This window comes from Galeopterus variegatus, unplaced genomic scaffold (assembly GCF_000696425.1).
Source record: "Galeopterus variegatus unplaced genomic scaffold, G_variegatus-3.0.2 Scaffold88, whole genome shotgun sequence".
Classification (NCBI taxonomy): Eukaryota; Metazoa; Chordata; class Mammalia; order Dermoptera; family Cynocephalidae; genus Galeopterus; species Galeopterus variegatus.
The window spans coordinates 903,550-917,841 of record NW_007726199.1 but is presented as its reverse complement, the minus strand read 5'-3'; the positions used below and the strand labels follow the sequence as shown (position 1 = coordinate 917,841).

Genomic DNA, 14,292 nt, shown 5'->3' with positions numbered 1-14,292 from the left:
TTTTTTTTTTTTTTTTTTTTTTTTTTTTGTCCTTTTTGAGACCGGCCACACCGCACTCAGCCAGTGAGCACTGTGAGCGCACTGGCCATCCCTATATAGGATCCGAACCTGCCGCGGGAGTGCTTCTGCGCTCCCAGCGCTGTACTCTCCCGAGTGCACCACGGGCTCGGCCCAGTATATAAGTATTCTTAAGAAGTAAATCTTACATGTGAAAATATGATTTTCCAAAATCATAAATGAGAAGTAAATTGTTAACTGTTTTAAATGTGATTTAGAGAAACCTTGTAAATGTACATTTACTATGTATTTACAGCCGTATTTCGAGTATGGGAAAGGAAAGGAGAGTTGGAATGTTTTTTTTTTTTAAGTGGTCTTGAAGTGGAAAAGTGGACTCAATTCTGTCTTGCTGGATTTAGTATGAAGTTCGGTTTATGCTATGATAAAGTAGAATTTAGTAACTGGCAAATCCTGCTTTCCCATTCTACCTTTAATATTACATAGAAATTTTAGCCCTTACAGCCAACTGGAAAATATTGAAGACCTCTTAGTTATATCATTGCAATAGTATCATAAGCCTAGAAAATCTGGAACAATTCTGTGAGGGTTTTAAAAAGGGACATTGAATTCAGTCTCTACCAATAGGGTAGACAAGACTCCATGAACAATCCTGTCACTTAAACTAACAAAAACATCTCAGAAAATTTTGCATCTTTTTAAATGTTCCTTTCATTTGTCAAAAAAGCAGAAAATCATCAGACACCAAAAGCAAAGTATAAGTAGGAGAGGTTAATAAGCACTCAGGTTGGCTTTCACCCTGGAAGCTTCTGCCAAACCTAACGAACTTGAGATTGATTTTGAGAACCCTGAGAGCACAGGATGCTAAGCTAGAACCTGCACAGGATGGGAGAAATAAAATAGGAAAAATCGTTCTTCAACTACATAGAGATGGAACCCAATTTGAAGGTCAACTTGAGGTAAATCTGGCCTGCAGCTAAACCTATCTATATCAACTGTGGTTGCTGGCCAGTGCATGTGGGGAGTCTCCATTAAAAATGTGTAACTTCCTCCTGATTTGTGCTCCAAATTCACAGGAAAAAAACCAAAAAACTCAATCTGAAAATGTTAGATACATTTTCAGATGGTCCCCAATCATAAGATGCTAAGTACATAGTAGAAGCAAATCAAATCCTATCTGGGAAAACTCACATTCAATCTAAGGCTCCAACAAACCCACAGGTAAAGTTCCAAGGAAGAACTCACTGTTGTAAAAAACAAACTAAAAAATGACAACATGCAAAAGGAAACAGAAAACAGATTTCAAAAATTTGTGTCATCAAAAAATAGAACACAAAATATTTTTGATATTTAAAGAATAAAGAGGTTAAAGAGGAGATAGCAAGCAAATATGAGTGCAAAACAAGTAACTATTTATAAAAATGCACAGATTTGAGTAAGAAAGAACATAAACTTCTAGAAATGAAAGCTATAGTATAGTTACTGAACTTAAAACTCAGTGGATAGATTAGGCAGCAGATTAAGTGAAAAGAGAATTGGTGAATTGGCGAATAGAGATGAAGAGATTATCTAGAATACAGTACACACACACACACACACACACACACACACACGACAAACATGAAAACTAGGGTTAGCAACATGGGAACAGCATGACTCTCTAACCATAGTTACATAAGAAAGAGAATAGGAGAATGGAAAAGAAGATATATTTGAAGAAATAAAGACTGAGAATTTTCCAGAAATGATAAAACAAACATAATCAAACCAAAAGGGAGCCACACCTAAATATACCATACTGAAATTGCAAAAAAAGAAAAAAAAGGAAAAGATAAGATCTTTAAAACAGCTGAATAAAAAGCATTCCTTAAAAGAACTGAAATTAGACTTCTCAATATCTACAATGAAAGCCAGGAAACCAAGGAATATTTTCAAGAATCCAAGAGAAAATAACTCTCAACCTAAAATTTGAGATAAACGTGAGGTATACCTAGAAAAACTATCTTTATAGAATGAGAATAAAGGGACTGGCCAGTTAGTTCATTTGGTATAGAGCATGATGTTGATAACACCAAGGTCCAGGGACTGATCCCTGTACCAGCCAGCTGCTGCAAAAACAAAACAAAAACAAAAAAGAATGAGAATAAAGATATTTCCAGTCAATAAAACTAAGAATTACTACCAACAGATCCTTATGATACATATAGTATGCTCTGATATAGAGTGCTTCTATACCATGAATGAGTTCATATGCAATGGTGAATAGGGAATTATGTCAGTGTGATATGGAATTTGCATTTTTGTGCATAATTTTTTCCTGGCACATTAATGTTTTGCATCATACAGCAAGTGAAGGAAAAGTGAATTGAAAACTAAAAAAAAAAAAGTCAGGTATATGCTTTCTTACAATTAAAAATAAAGCCTTTCTCAAATAACAACCTTTTAAAAGCTGAAGTCCCTGTGGAAGTGCCTTCTGTACAGGCAGTGAGTAACTGGTTTAGGGGCTTCAAGGACTTTTAAACATTCCACATTATGATATCTAATGAAACTACACAGGTGGATGAAGCAGCTGAGAGTACAGATGAAGAATCGTCAACACTTCTCCGTTAGTTAAAAAAAATTTTTTTGATTGATGGAGAAGGATATAATCTGGATCAAATTTTGATGGAAATGCTCCCTATTTGAACCAAATGCCCTCAAGAACATGCATCTTTAAGTAGGAAATGTTGTTTCTACTAGGTTTAAATCTGCAAAGAACAAACTGCCTGTGCGGGATACCAATGTCAGCGAGATTCAACTGTGCTAGTACTTTATTAGGATTGTTTATGGTTTAGTCAGTGCTTGGGCCACAAGTTTTCAGTAATGAGTGGTCTGCCCCAACTCTATTTTTCCCATGAACCTTTCTATTTTTTAGAGTACAATTTTGCAGAACATAAGGTTTTCAAATAGAGAAACATCTCACATTCTAACAGAAATGCCTCTACTAAAGGAAATACTTGAGACAGCAGGATAATTGTCCCAGATGAAAGGTTTGAGATGCATAATAAATGATGATCAAAAAAAAGTGAGTATGTGGGTAAACAAACATTGACTGTGAAAAAGAAACAATAATGTTTAATTCAACACAGAACTGAAATACTGGAGTGTGATTGGAGTTCAAGTATTCTTGTGTCCCTATGAAGAGGGTAGAGATAGTGATTGTTTTTCTTTGTAATGTTAACTACTAATATATTTGTGGTAAAATTTTAAAGAAAAATAAGGGAATGGTAAAAGAAAGAAATTCAAGATAGGGGTTCCTTCTGGCAGTGGGAAGAGAGATGAGGGATGGGACTGGGGAGGTGCACATAGGCATATTGAAAGGTACTGGTAATATCCTATTTCTTAAAATGGTTGGCAATTACCCAGTTTATATTGGTAATGTTCTCTATAATTTACACATGGTTATAAACATTTGTATGTTTGTACAATATTTACTTTAAAAATTATTTTAGGTTATATCAAAACATGCATATGACAATTTGTTGATAGAAACTAGTGTCTCTGGTTTATTTCAGTTACCATGGTTGTTCTTCTATGGGCTGTGGTTTGGTCAGTTACCGGTAGTGAATGTCTTCCTGGAGGAAACCTATTTGGAATCATAATTCTATTCTACTGTGCTGTCATTGGAGGTAAACTTCTGCAGCTCATTAAGATACCTACATTGCCTCCACTGCCTCCTCTTCTTGGTAAGTGCTAAACACTTCCTGTTTTCTTCAGATTAAATCATATTCTTGAAATAGTAGTTTGGAAAGCTTTGGGAAATAAAGGAATAAAATATTTCTGTATTTGCTCTGCTGGAACCAAAAGCTGATTGTTACGTTTTAAGTTTTGTGAGCCCATTGTTTAATTGTTACTTAGAAACAATTAAATTATATAAACTTACGATTAAATAACTTACATCAAAAACAACAGCAGTCAATACTCGAAACTGAGCACTTCCTAATTATTTTACTACTATTCTCCATATCGATGCTTTCGAGATCATGAAAATACTATATAATGATGTGCCACTCACTGCCCATTTCTTCCCAGCTCCACGTTCACTTACATGGTGTTCGTGGCTTAAAATTAGCCATGGTGGAAGTGTCTGTAACACAGAAATCAGCAAATGCTACAAATCAGGGCTTGTTATATTGTAAGTCGCTCACATCATTGACATAAAATGATGTTTTGACGTATTTTCATTGTTTCATTTTCATCTTATTAAAATAAACAAAAATATCAGCCATGGGGACACTACACTCCCTCATCAGTGATGTGAGTGACTTATTTGCTGAGTCAGATAGTAGACAAGCATTTATTTGTACTCTGATGTTGTCAAATCTTGGTTCGACTGCAATCATAGTTGGTTATGGATACAGGAGTCTGGCAAACAGCAATGAAAGAATTCTGTGAGTATCAATTGGCTATATATAATGCACAGTGAGGATCGTTGTATATTTATAAATGGTGCTGCACGTCCTTTATATCAGTAAATTTACAATAAATGTTTGTACATATATAAAATGCATACTCTTTTTTGGAGAGCCACTTGTTAAGCATTTACCAGCATACCATGGAGTATATTTAAAACGTAATATCATGGTTGTAAAAAACTTGGCAGAAAATATTCTTCCAGAGGCAGTGAGAACTGCCCAAACAAAACACATGCAAATTAGTTTTAAAACTAAGCATTATACCTTTAATATTGCTTTAAAGAATTCCATATTACAAAATTTTAGTTTACCACAAAGGCATTTTGTATCCATTTCCGACAAATTTATTAGCCACTAAGTTTAATTCAAAACCTCCTACCTTTTACACCTGCATATATATTTTGCTCACATTTCCTGAACAACAACAACAAAAAAAACTCGTTAGCTTGTATGAGTGAGGACAATCAGGATTGCTTAAAACAGACCAAAATTATTTGCTTTTGAATATGTGGTAAGCAGTTGAAGTTCAATATAAAAAGAAGTAGAATTATTTGCATCTTACTATGCACTATTTCTCAATATATTTTTAATTTTAAGCAAAATTAAAGGTATTTCACTTAGCTCATATTATTTCTTATGGATATTTTTTGTTCTCTGAAGTTATTTATTGAATTAATGTTAAAATGAGTTGTTTCAAAATATGCCTCTATGCTATGATAAAGGGTTAGCAAACAACCTCTTTTTTAAATAAAATGTTATTGGAACCCACCCATGATCATTCATGTACATACTGTCTATGGCTGCTTCACACTGCACCAGCAGAGTTGAGCAGCTGTAACAGAGACCATATGGCCCACAGAGCCTTAAAATATTCATATTTTAAAATATTTTAGGCCCTTTACAGAAACTGTTTGCTGACTCCTGCATCTGAATCAGTGCCTCTCAAACTTCACTGTGCAGAGGATGAACTTGCTATCTTCTTAAAATGCAAATTATAATTAAGTAAGTCTGGAATGGGACCTGAGATTCTTCATTTCTAAGTGCCAAAACCATACTTTAAGTAGCAAGATCATTACTTCTAGAACCTGGCTGCACATAGGAATCAATGGGAAATTTTTTAAAAAGGCTGATACCTGGGTCCCACCCCAGAGATTGTGAGTTAATCGGTATAGAGTATGGCCTGGGCATCAGAATTTTTAAAAGCTCCCCAAGTGATTCTGATATGCAACCTAAGTTGAAGACTGTTGTTCTAGACTCCGTGAAAATGCCATTACACCTCATCCTTCTTTTTTCCATTCCATGCCTATTATTGTAAAAACAAAATATACTGTGTTGCAAAAAGACATAAAGTCTTGGGTTTGTGATCACATGAAGTCTCCTGAGGTAACTGAAGTTATCTGAAAGCTCACATACGTTACGTATGTTGCCATACCTTTCTATAGTTTTTTACTTGCAATAGAGAAAAAAGTTTACTTATTCTTATTGTATGAGGCCAGTATCCAAAATGAAAACACTATCTGAATCCATAAAGAAAACCTATTATAGCAAAATATGTGTGATGATTGCCTGTTCTATATTTTTAAGAGTTTATTGAAATAATTGCCAGAAATAGGGGATGAGGTAGCATTTTTTATTCCTAAAATAAATGTGAAAACAATTTCCCTAGCACACCTTTGTCAGTGGTCTGGGTTTGCTTCAAAAATAACTTGGGAAAAGATGAAGTAAGATTGGTCTTGTGTTGGTAATTTCTATGATATAAATTAAGGGAGAAAAAAAAAGAGTAATACTACTCTATCAAGAAAGATATTCTGGGCCGGCCTGTGGCTCACTCGGGAGAGTGCGGTGCTGATAACACCAAGGCCACGGGTTCGGATCCCATATAGGGATGGCCGGTTCACTCACTGGCTGAGTTAGGTGCTGACAACACCAAGTCAAGGGTTAAGATCCCCTTACCGGTCATCTTTTTTAAAATAACAAAAAAAAAACCATGCCACTTTTTTAAAAAAAGAAATATTCTTTCCTCCACAACCAGGAGAGAAGCCCCTTTTTGAGCTTAAAGGCAAGAAAATTTTGCCACATCAAAATCAGGTGCTCACATCATAGCAACCCAGACCAGGACAGTGTCCCAGGGAAATCGTTTTCATATTCTTTTCAGGAACAAAAAATCCTCCTTCATTCTGCCTAAAACAAAACAAAACAAGACAAAAAAAAAAAACCCTTATAGTTTTGATTTCGTATTATATTATTATTCCTTTTGACTTCAGGCAGTTATATACTATAATCAACTTAGAACTGATTTAGATCCCTATTTTAAATGTCAGTAAAAAGCTTTTACATATTAACAGAACGTAAGGTTAGTGCAGCATTTTTAGCTGGTAACTTGTCAACATCTATAAAAATGATATACACCTGTATCTTGGGCCTAAAATTTCCACTGCTAAGAATTATCATATGGATATACTTATACAAACCTAAAAATGTATAAGCTTCATATGCACAAGAATCATGTTGGTCTATCTCACCTCTGTGTTTCCAGGATCTTGTATGGGGCTGGCATGTAGTAGACACTTAATAAATATCTCACGTGTGAATTGTGCTCATTTCAGCTCTACTTACAATGAAAAATCTGAAAAGTTACTTAAAATCCATTAACTAATGGGTTAATGGTTCAAAAATTATAGTACTTCCAAACTGAGATACTGTTATGGCTATTAAAAGAGAATATGGCAAATACATATGTGCTTCAGAAATGGGAAAATATCCAGGATATATTAAGTAAAAAAGAACCATAAGTTGTACAACAATAGATAAGTATGCTCCCATTTGTGTCCTGCACAAAAGAGCACATACACACATACACACAGAGGCAAGCTTGAATGGGTATAGAAGCTTTCTGGAAGGGCATAGAAAACCCTTAACAGTGGAAACCTTGGGGAATGAAGATGGAAAGTTGCACTTGGGGTACAGCATGTACTTGCTACTTTACATTTGTCTGTAATGTTTTAATTTTACCATATGCATATGTTACTAATCATTATTTCTTTTTAAAGTGGCTATTGTAGGCCTGTTCTTATGTTTCTAGAATAAACATTCTAGAAAGACCATGACTGCTGAATTCAGAACTTGGAGACTTTCTTCTAGACTAAATGGCAATATATTAGTCAGTTTTCTGTTGCTTATAACAGAATACCTGAATGTGGGTAATTTATAAGAAAATGAAATGTATTTCTTACAGCTTTGGCAGTTGGGAATCCCAAAGTCAAGGGATACATCTGGTGAGGGGCTTCAATTTGGCAGGAACTCTCTACAGAGTTTCATGGTGCCACAGGGTATCACATGGCGAGTGCTAAGCAATAGCTTGTCCACATGCTTTCTTCCTCTCCTTATAAAGCCCCTAGTCTACTCCCTGACAGCCCATTAAACCATTAACCCATTAATGGATTAATCCATTCATGAGAGCATAATCCTTATGATCTGATAACCTCTTAAAGGCCCCACTCTTCAAATATTATATTGGGAATTAAGTTCCAGCTTGAGTTTTGGAGGGAGGAGACAGACATTCAAACCACAGCATGCAGTGATGAGAGACGCCTGGAAGTGATGCTTTCATGCCTTAACAGTGTCTGTAGCAAGTCACAAAAAGCTGTACTTGTAATTTGTCTCTATTCTCATAGATTGCATCACAAAAATATCCCAACTTTAGTAAGTTTATTTAGTCATTTGAAGTGTGGTTTTTATAAGGACATGGTGAGAAGAAGGTACTGCTGGAGAAGACTGGAGGGTAGAAGCCTCACAGTGTCTGACAAAGAAATCTTCCCCCTTTGCATGGGCATGTGTTATCAATGAGAACAGAATTCCCTCACAAATTACTCAACTTCCTCAGTTACACTCAACCACTCGCAGTTCCCAGAATGTCACTTTTTCTTATACCTTTAGTTAAACTACTATCTCTTCCAGAAACTTCTCAACACCTCCAGCCCCCTCTTCTCTTTTTCCCCTTCTCTGGATCCCCCTTACTCACTCTTTCTGTCTCAGCTCATACAACACCCCCTCATGCTTTCATAAAAGTGGGGTTGTCAATTTGTCTTGTTTCTCTAGGGGCTGAATCCTTGTTGAGACATAGTCTTTGTCCATTATTACATCCCTACTAGGTAGTCTTTGTCCATTATTATATCTCTAATACCTACTGCAGTGTCTGAGATACTGAAGGTATTCTGTAAATGTTGAATGACTTAATGAAAAAGGCCGATATGACAGGGCTGTATTTATTTTATCGCAACATTTATAAAGCCTTTGCAAAGTAGGTTATATGTTTCTTATTCAATTATCTGGTTGGAAGATAAAATAGAACCCATTTAAGTATTTATTGATATTTCAGGTACTCTGACATAGCAAATAATTTTAGGAGCTATTTGCTGTTGGCACACAAAAGGATGACTGAACTGGCATTGTATTAAAACATTTTATATTTAGAATTTGATCATACTCTCTGTTCAAATGCTGCATCTTGTTTCTCCCTTATAGGTTCAGTTTTTGGAGAATATTACTCTAATCTATCTTTTTGTCTGTACACTAAAGTCTTTTCTTAGCTCCTCTAATTTATTATTTTAATTTTCTAAATTAAATGTTTAACTTAATTTCATCTAAGGGCTAAGTATAAGGGAAGTGGTTGCTGAGATTATATAGTAGTCTCTTTCACATCTAAAGTGCTGAAAAATATTTTCTGTATTTGAAAACTAACTTGACTTATCTGACTTCTCCATTCAAGGCATGCTGCTTGCTGGGTTTCTCATCAGAAATATCCCCGTCATCAGTGATAATGTACAGATCAAGCACAAGTGGTCTTCCTCTTTGAGAAGCATAGCCCTGTCCATCATATTGGTTCGTGCTGGCCTTGGGCTGGATTCCGAGGTATGAAGTGTAAATTTCTAATTATTGAATAGGAATTTCATTCCTTCTATATTCCAATTATTTAGAATCACTGAGCTTTAGGAAATGGATGTGGACACTTTGCAAGACATTCTCAAGCAGGGAATAGAATTTATTTCATGCAGGACTATTTTGGAAGCAGAACCTTATGCATCACAAGAACCCCCAAAATGTTCCCATACTCTTTCTTGGAGAAAGGTGGAGTTACTATATGTGGCGACAGCACCAAGAATAAAGGCTCCTTTTCCTCTGACAGAAGTATAGATCATAGTTATAAATAATGTAGTTTTAGGAGAGAAAATGACATATATTTGTTGTGCAAAGCCCTGAACAGGTGTTTAGGGCTAAGTGTACTGACCTAGGAAACTGCCTAGTATACAGAATGAGTCTCAAGTATGCATTTTTTTAATGTATGTTTTTGAATGCAGCAATGAATATTCTTGACATTCTTAGGGGATGAGGCTTTTCACCCTAGCCTCATTCCGGGGCCACAGTTATTAATAAAACTAATACTAAGAGGGTTAAATCAGGTAGTATGGGGATTCTGAGCACAGACCCTGGAAGCAGCCTGTCTGGGTTCAAACCTGACTCCACCACTTACCAGTGTCATGACCTTAGGCAAATGACTTTAACTTGTGCCTTTTTAGATGAGGACATCTAAAAAGTAGAGGTAACAATATTACTTATTTCATACACTTCCTATGAAGACTAACTAAGCTGTCTCTAGAATATTTAGAATGCTGAAATGTTTGTTAACTAAAACTTATTACCTAGAAAATTCATGATGACCCAGACATGAATACTGAAGAGAAGGCATTTAGTGTCATCTTCTTTGCATGTCTTAAGAGGACTATATAAGTATGGCTCTTGTTGGGAGAAGAAAAGCACAGGCTGTGTTTTTCCTATATTGTTACTCAGCAAAACTCATCAGTACAGAAGACTGACTTCTGTGGCCAGATATGTAGAGTTTTCTCCCCACCACCAAGCAAGCCAGCAATCAATTCAACAGTGAATACCAGCTGGATGTCCTCCAATTCAATTCAATTCTGACACTGTCTACCTGGAGATAGTGTCAAATCCCATGGGTTGAGGGCTCAGTCCCCAAGACTCCAGCCCCCCCCCCCCTTCAGATGCTAATAGCAAGCTCCAGGTTGTTTTACCTAGCTTTTGACCAACAGCTAAACATCAGGGTCCCCACTACTCCCTCCTCTGGTTTGATTGATTTGCTGAGCAGCTCACAAAACTCAGGGAATCACTTACTTTTATCCTTTTTTTATAAAGGATATTACAAAGGATACAGATGAGAAGATGCATAGAGCAGGGTATTGGGAAAGGGTTGCAGAGCTTCCCTGCCCTTCCCAGGCATACCACCTTCCAGGAACCCCCACACGTTCAGCTATCTGGAAGTTCTCCAAACCTTGTGCTCTTGCATTTTTATGGAAGCTGCATTACGTAGGCATAACTGAAGCATAAAGAAGCATGTAGAAATGGGATTGGACAAAAAGAATATGATCTAACATTGACAGACTGGGTGGGGAAACCGGCAGGGTCTGTCTGTTCAGATCCTTCTTGGCCTCTCTGTGCAGTATTGCATCCTCCTGGGTATGGGGCAGGACCTTCCTGAATGGAGGTCTTTTGACTACAATCAGTCAAGGTAAATCAGAGAACTTCTCTATAGCCAGCTCCAAGACAGAAGGACAGGGTAAGATTAGAGTCCTGCCTTAGGATGAAAACCCATATTTATATCATGATATATATTATGATATCATAATATCACATCTCTTTTTTATATTTCAGGCCCTGAAGAAGTTGAAGAGTGTCTGTGTCAGACTCTCTTTGGGTCCCTGTCTTGTGGAGGCATGCGCATCTGCTCTTCTTGCCCACTTTCTAATGGGTTTACCATGGCAATGGGGATTTATACTGGGGTGATAATTTTTTTTGTTGTTATATGAAAATATGCAGGAATGTTTAGGACTTTCCCTGATTCCATACAAGAGAATGCATCATGGCAGTTTCTTAAAGACACCAGAAAACACAGCATAGCTATTTCAGCATAATCTAAATAATCTAACTTCAAAATATAGTCTATGTATGTGCTAACTTTTACAGTAATTATAATAATCCAAACTATTGAAGAAGTCATGGTCTTTTGCCAGCACCTAATTCCATACCTATAAGAGATATGCCTCAGAAGTCTGCACAAAGGGTGATAAACACAGCAACAGTGATCAGCCCCTGCCACTGCTTTCCTTCTGTCACTAGACTGTTGGGACTCGGTGGTTCCACTATCTCTTTCTTCCACTGTCAGTTTTTCACTTCCAGTGGCTAAGAGCCATGAGAATTAAATAAATAAGAAAGTATGTAGTAAGAATTTATTGCTAATAAGTAGGCAAAAAGTAAGAAATTCTTACTTCTTATGGTAAAGACTCTGGAGCTCTACTGCCTGGATTCAATTCCAGCTCTGTAATTTTCCAGTACATGATCTTTGACCAGTTATTATTATTTTTTTCTTTGACAAGTTAGTTTTCATTTCTCATTTGTAAACTAAAGGTAGATTGTATCTATCTCATAGGTTTGTTGTAAGGATTAAATTAGTTTAATATGTAAAGTGCTCAATTTGGTGTTGGGCACATAGTAAGCACTATTTCTGCTCTTAAGACTGCTGCTGTTATTAGTATCACTGTCACTTGTCATCATGGCCTTTCCTTCTAATCTGTTGCCTTATTTTACATACCATACCCTCAACCAGCATCACTGGGTTCTAATCCAGAAAGCCCATGGCAGTGTTTATCAAACCTCATAACATGAATGTTTTGTTTTAAAAATGTCAGCTTCCTGAGGCCTAACCCCATTAGGTCTTTTATACCACTCGTAAACACACATTTTTAGGTAATCTCTGTAGTTCCGAAGCAGGTTGTCCATGGTCACACTTTGAAAACCATGTTCTGTGGAACTTTTGTGTGTATATGTGTTTTTGGTTTAGTGTTCTTCTGCCATTTGAGAAACTGTAGTTGTCCAAAGTCTAACCTGTAAAAGAGTAGAGGTTATTATAACTTCAAAAAAATAATAATATTGAGTGAGATACTATCATAAATGGTTAAAGTACTACCTACTTAGTTTTGTTTTAGGTGCTGTATCTCCAGCTGTTGTGGTGCCTTCGATGCTCCTTTTGCAGGGAGGAGGCTATGGTGTTGAAAAGGGTGTCCCAACCTTACTCATGGCTGCTGGCAGCTTCGATGACATTCTGGCCATCACTGGCTTCAACACATGCTTGGGCATAGCCTTTTCCACAGGTAATCCAACATGCTCTCCTCCTGTGCCCTGGGGATATAGGTTACAATGTTCTAAGCATGGTATATTTGCTTGATAATTGATTGAGACAACTTAAAAATAGGGAAAATAACATCAAGGGTTCTATACCTTAGAAGGGACTACCTATCTTTACTCCTTTCCTCCCTTTACATATAGACTGCTCAGGTTGCATGCGTTAAGTGCCTTAACGAGAGATACAAGGTAGTAAGGTTTAAAGGAGGAAGAGAACAGCTTCTGCTTGGAATGATCTGGAGACTTCGCACAAAGGATGAGTAGATTTTTCATTAAGCACAAATGACGGAAAGCAGCCCAAGTGGAAGGAACAGGCTTCTAAAATAGCAACAATGTCTGTTCTTTTTTCTTTAACATTTATGGGTAATAATAGCAATGATTTTAAGTCTTGCTAATACTTTATAAGTGTCTGAATGGACTTTTTTTTTTCAAATAGTATTAAAAGAGGACCTTAAGGAATTTTTTCCCCCACTATGACTCAACACCTTTATTAAACTGATGTAAACAGATACTATATCTTAGCCAAAGGGCTGAGAAGCAGTTGAACACCTTTATTATCCTTTGACACAGCACAAGTTTAAGTTCATTCCTTAGTCTTATGTCCAAAATTGGGAAATGACATTTGCAACTTCATATTATTGACAAAGTGTAATTATAGCCTAGTTTAGCTTAGATTTTTTAGTGGGGACACACTCTCTTGGAAGATCATATATTCTCATTCTCCCCAGCCCCTGTAGTTATCTTCCCATTTCACGGTTATATATGATTTATACTTATTACCTAGAATCTCACCCCTTCCCATTGCCCTAGAGTCTGCCTTCCATTCAGACCCTGGTAAATTAAGCTTCCCAAAACACTGTTTTAATAATGTTACTTTCTTGTTCAAGAACCAATGAAGATTGCCTATTACCTATTAGGTCAAATCTATACTCTTGTCTTTAACTCTACTGTACCTATCCAAATTTATATATTCACCACTTTCCTGAAAACAATGGTTTTCTGCCTTAGCAGCACACTAGAATTACTTTAGGAGTTCTTTAAAATACTCTTATTAAGCCCTGCCTTAGACCAGTTAAATCAGAACCTTTGGGAATAGAAACCAGTGCAGCCTGAATTAGGAACCACAGTTTGAGAGCAACATAGTTTGCATTAGAATCACAAGGGGACAGGGAAAGGGTCAGGGCCAGGAGGCCAGTTGGGAGAGGCTGGGCAGGGGTTTTCATAATGGGGGGAGGAAGGAGGGTTGGAGTGTGGGTAGCTCCAAGAACCTTCCTAGTTGACTCTGCTGTGTTCCCTCTGCTCTGCCCCACTAAGAGTGGGCCTTAGAGCTTCTGGATCTGAGCCCTGACAAACTTACTGAATCAGAATTTTCAGGGGAGGAGCCCCAGAATTTTTTTTAAAACAACCTTACTACAGGCGCGGCGCGCAGGGCAGGGGGCAGCTGTGGCGTCGGCCACCTCAGGCGCACGGCTCGCGCCCAAGTGGAGAACAAAGTGACCCCAGAAACTTCTTCAACTCCGCCCGGCGTCCCCGCGGGCGCCTCGCGTGGAGAGGCGCGGAGGGCGGGGCG

At 37.1% G+C, this 14,292-nt stretch overlaps 1 protein-coding gene across 1 annotated transcript in view; it reads left to right on the top strand.

Annotated features, from left to right (window-relative positions):
• SLC9B2 (solute carrier family 9, subfamily B (NHA2, cation proton antiporter 2), member 2) overlaps nucleotides 1-14,292 on the top strand; it is a 61,046-nt gene that overhangs the window by 16,911 nt on the left and 29,843 nt on the right. Inside the window, exons 4-7 of the mRNA XM_008580907.1 lie at nucleotides 3,570-3,740; nucleotides 9,238-9,380; nucleotides 11,196-11,323; nucleotides 12,516-12,691. Coding sequence (XP_008579129.1) covers nucleotides 3,570-3,740; nucleotides 9,238-9,380; nucleotides 11,196-11,323; nucleotides 12,516-12,691 — 618 coding nt within the window. The remainder of the gene's footprint in view (nucleotides 1-3,569; nucleotides 3,741-9,237; nucleotides 9,381-11,195; nucleotides 11,324-12,515; nucleotides 12,692-14,292) is intronic.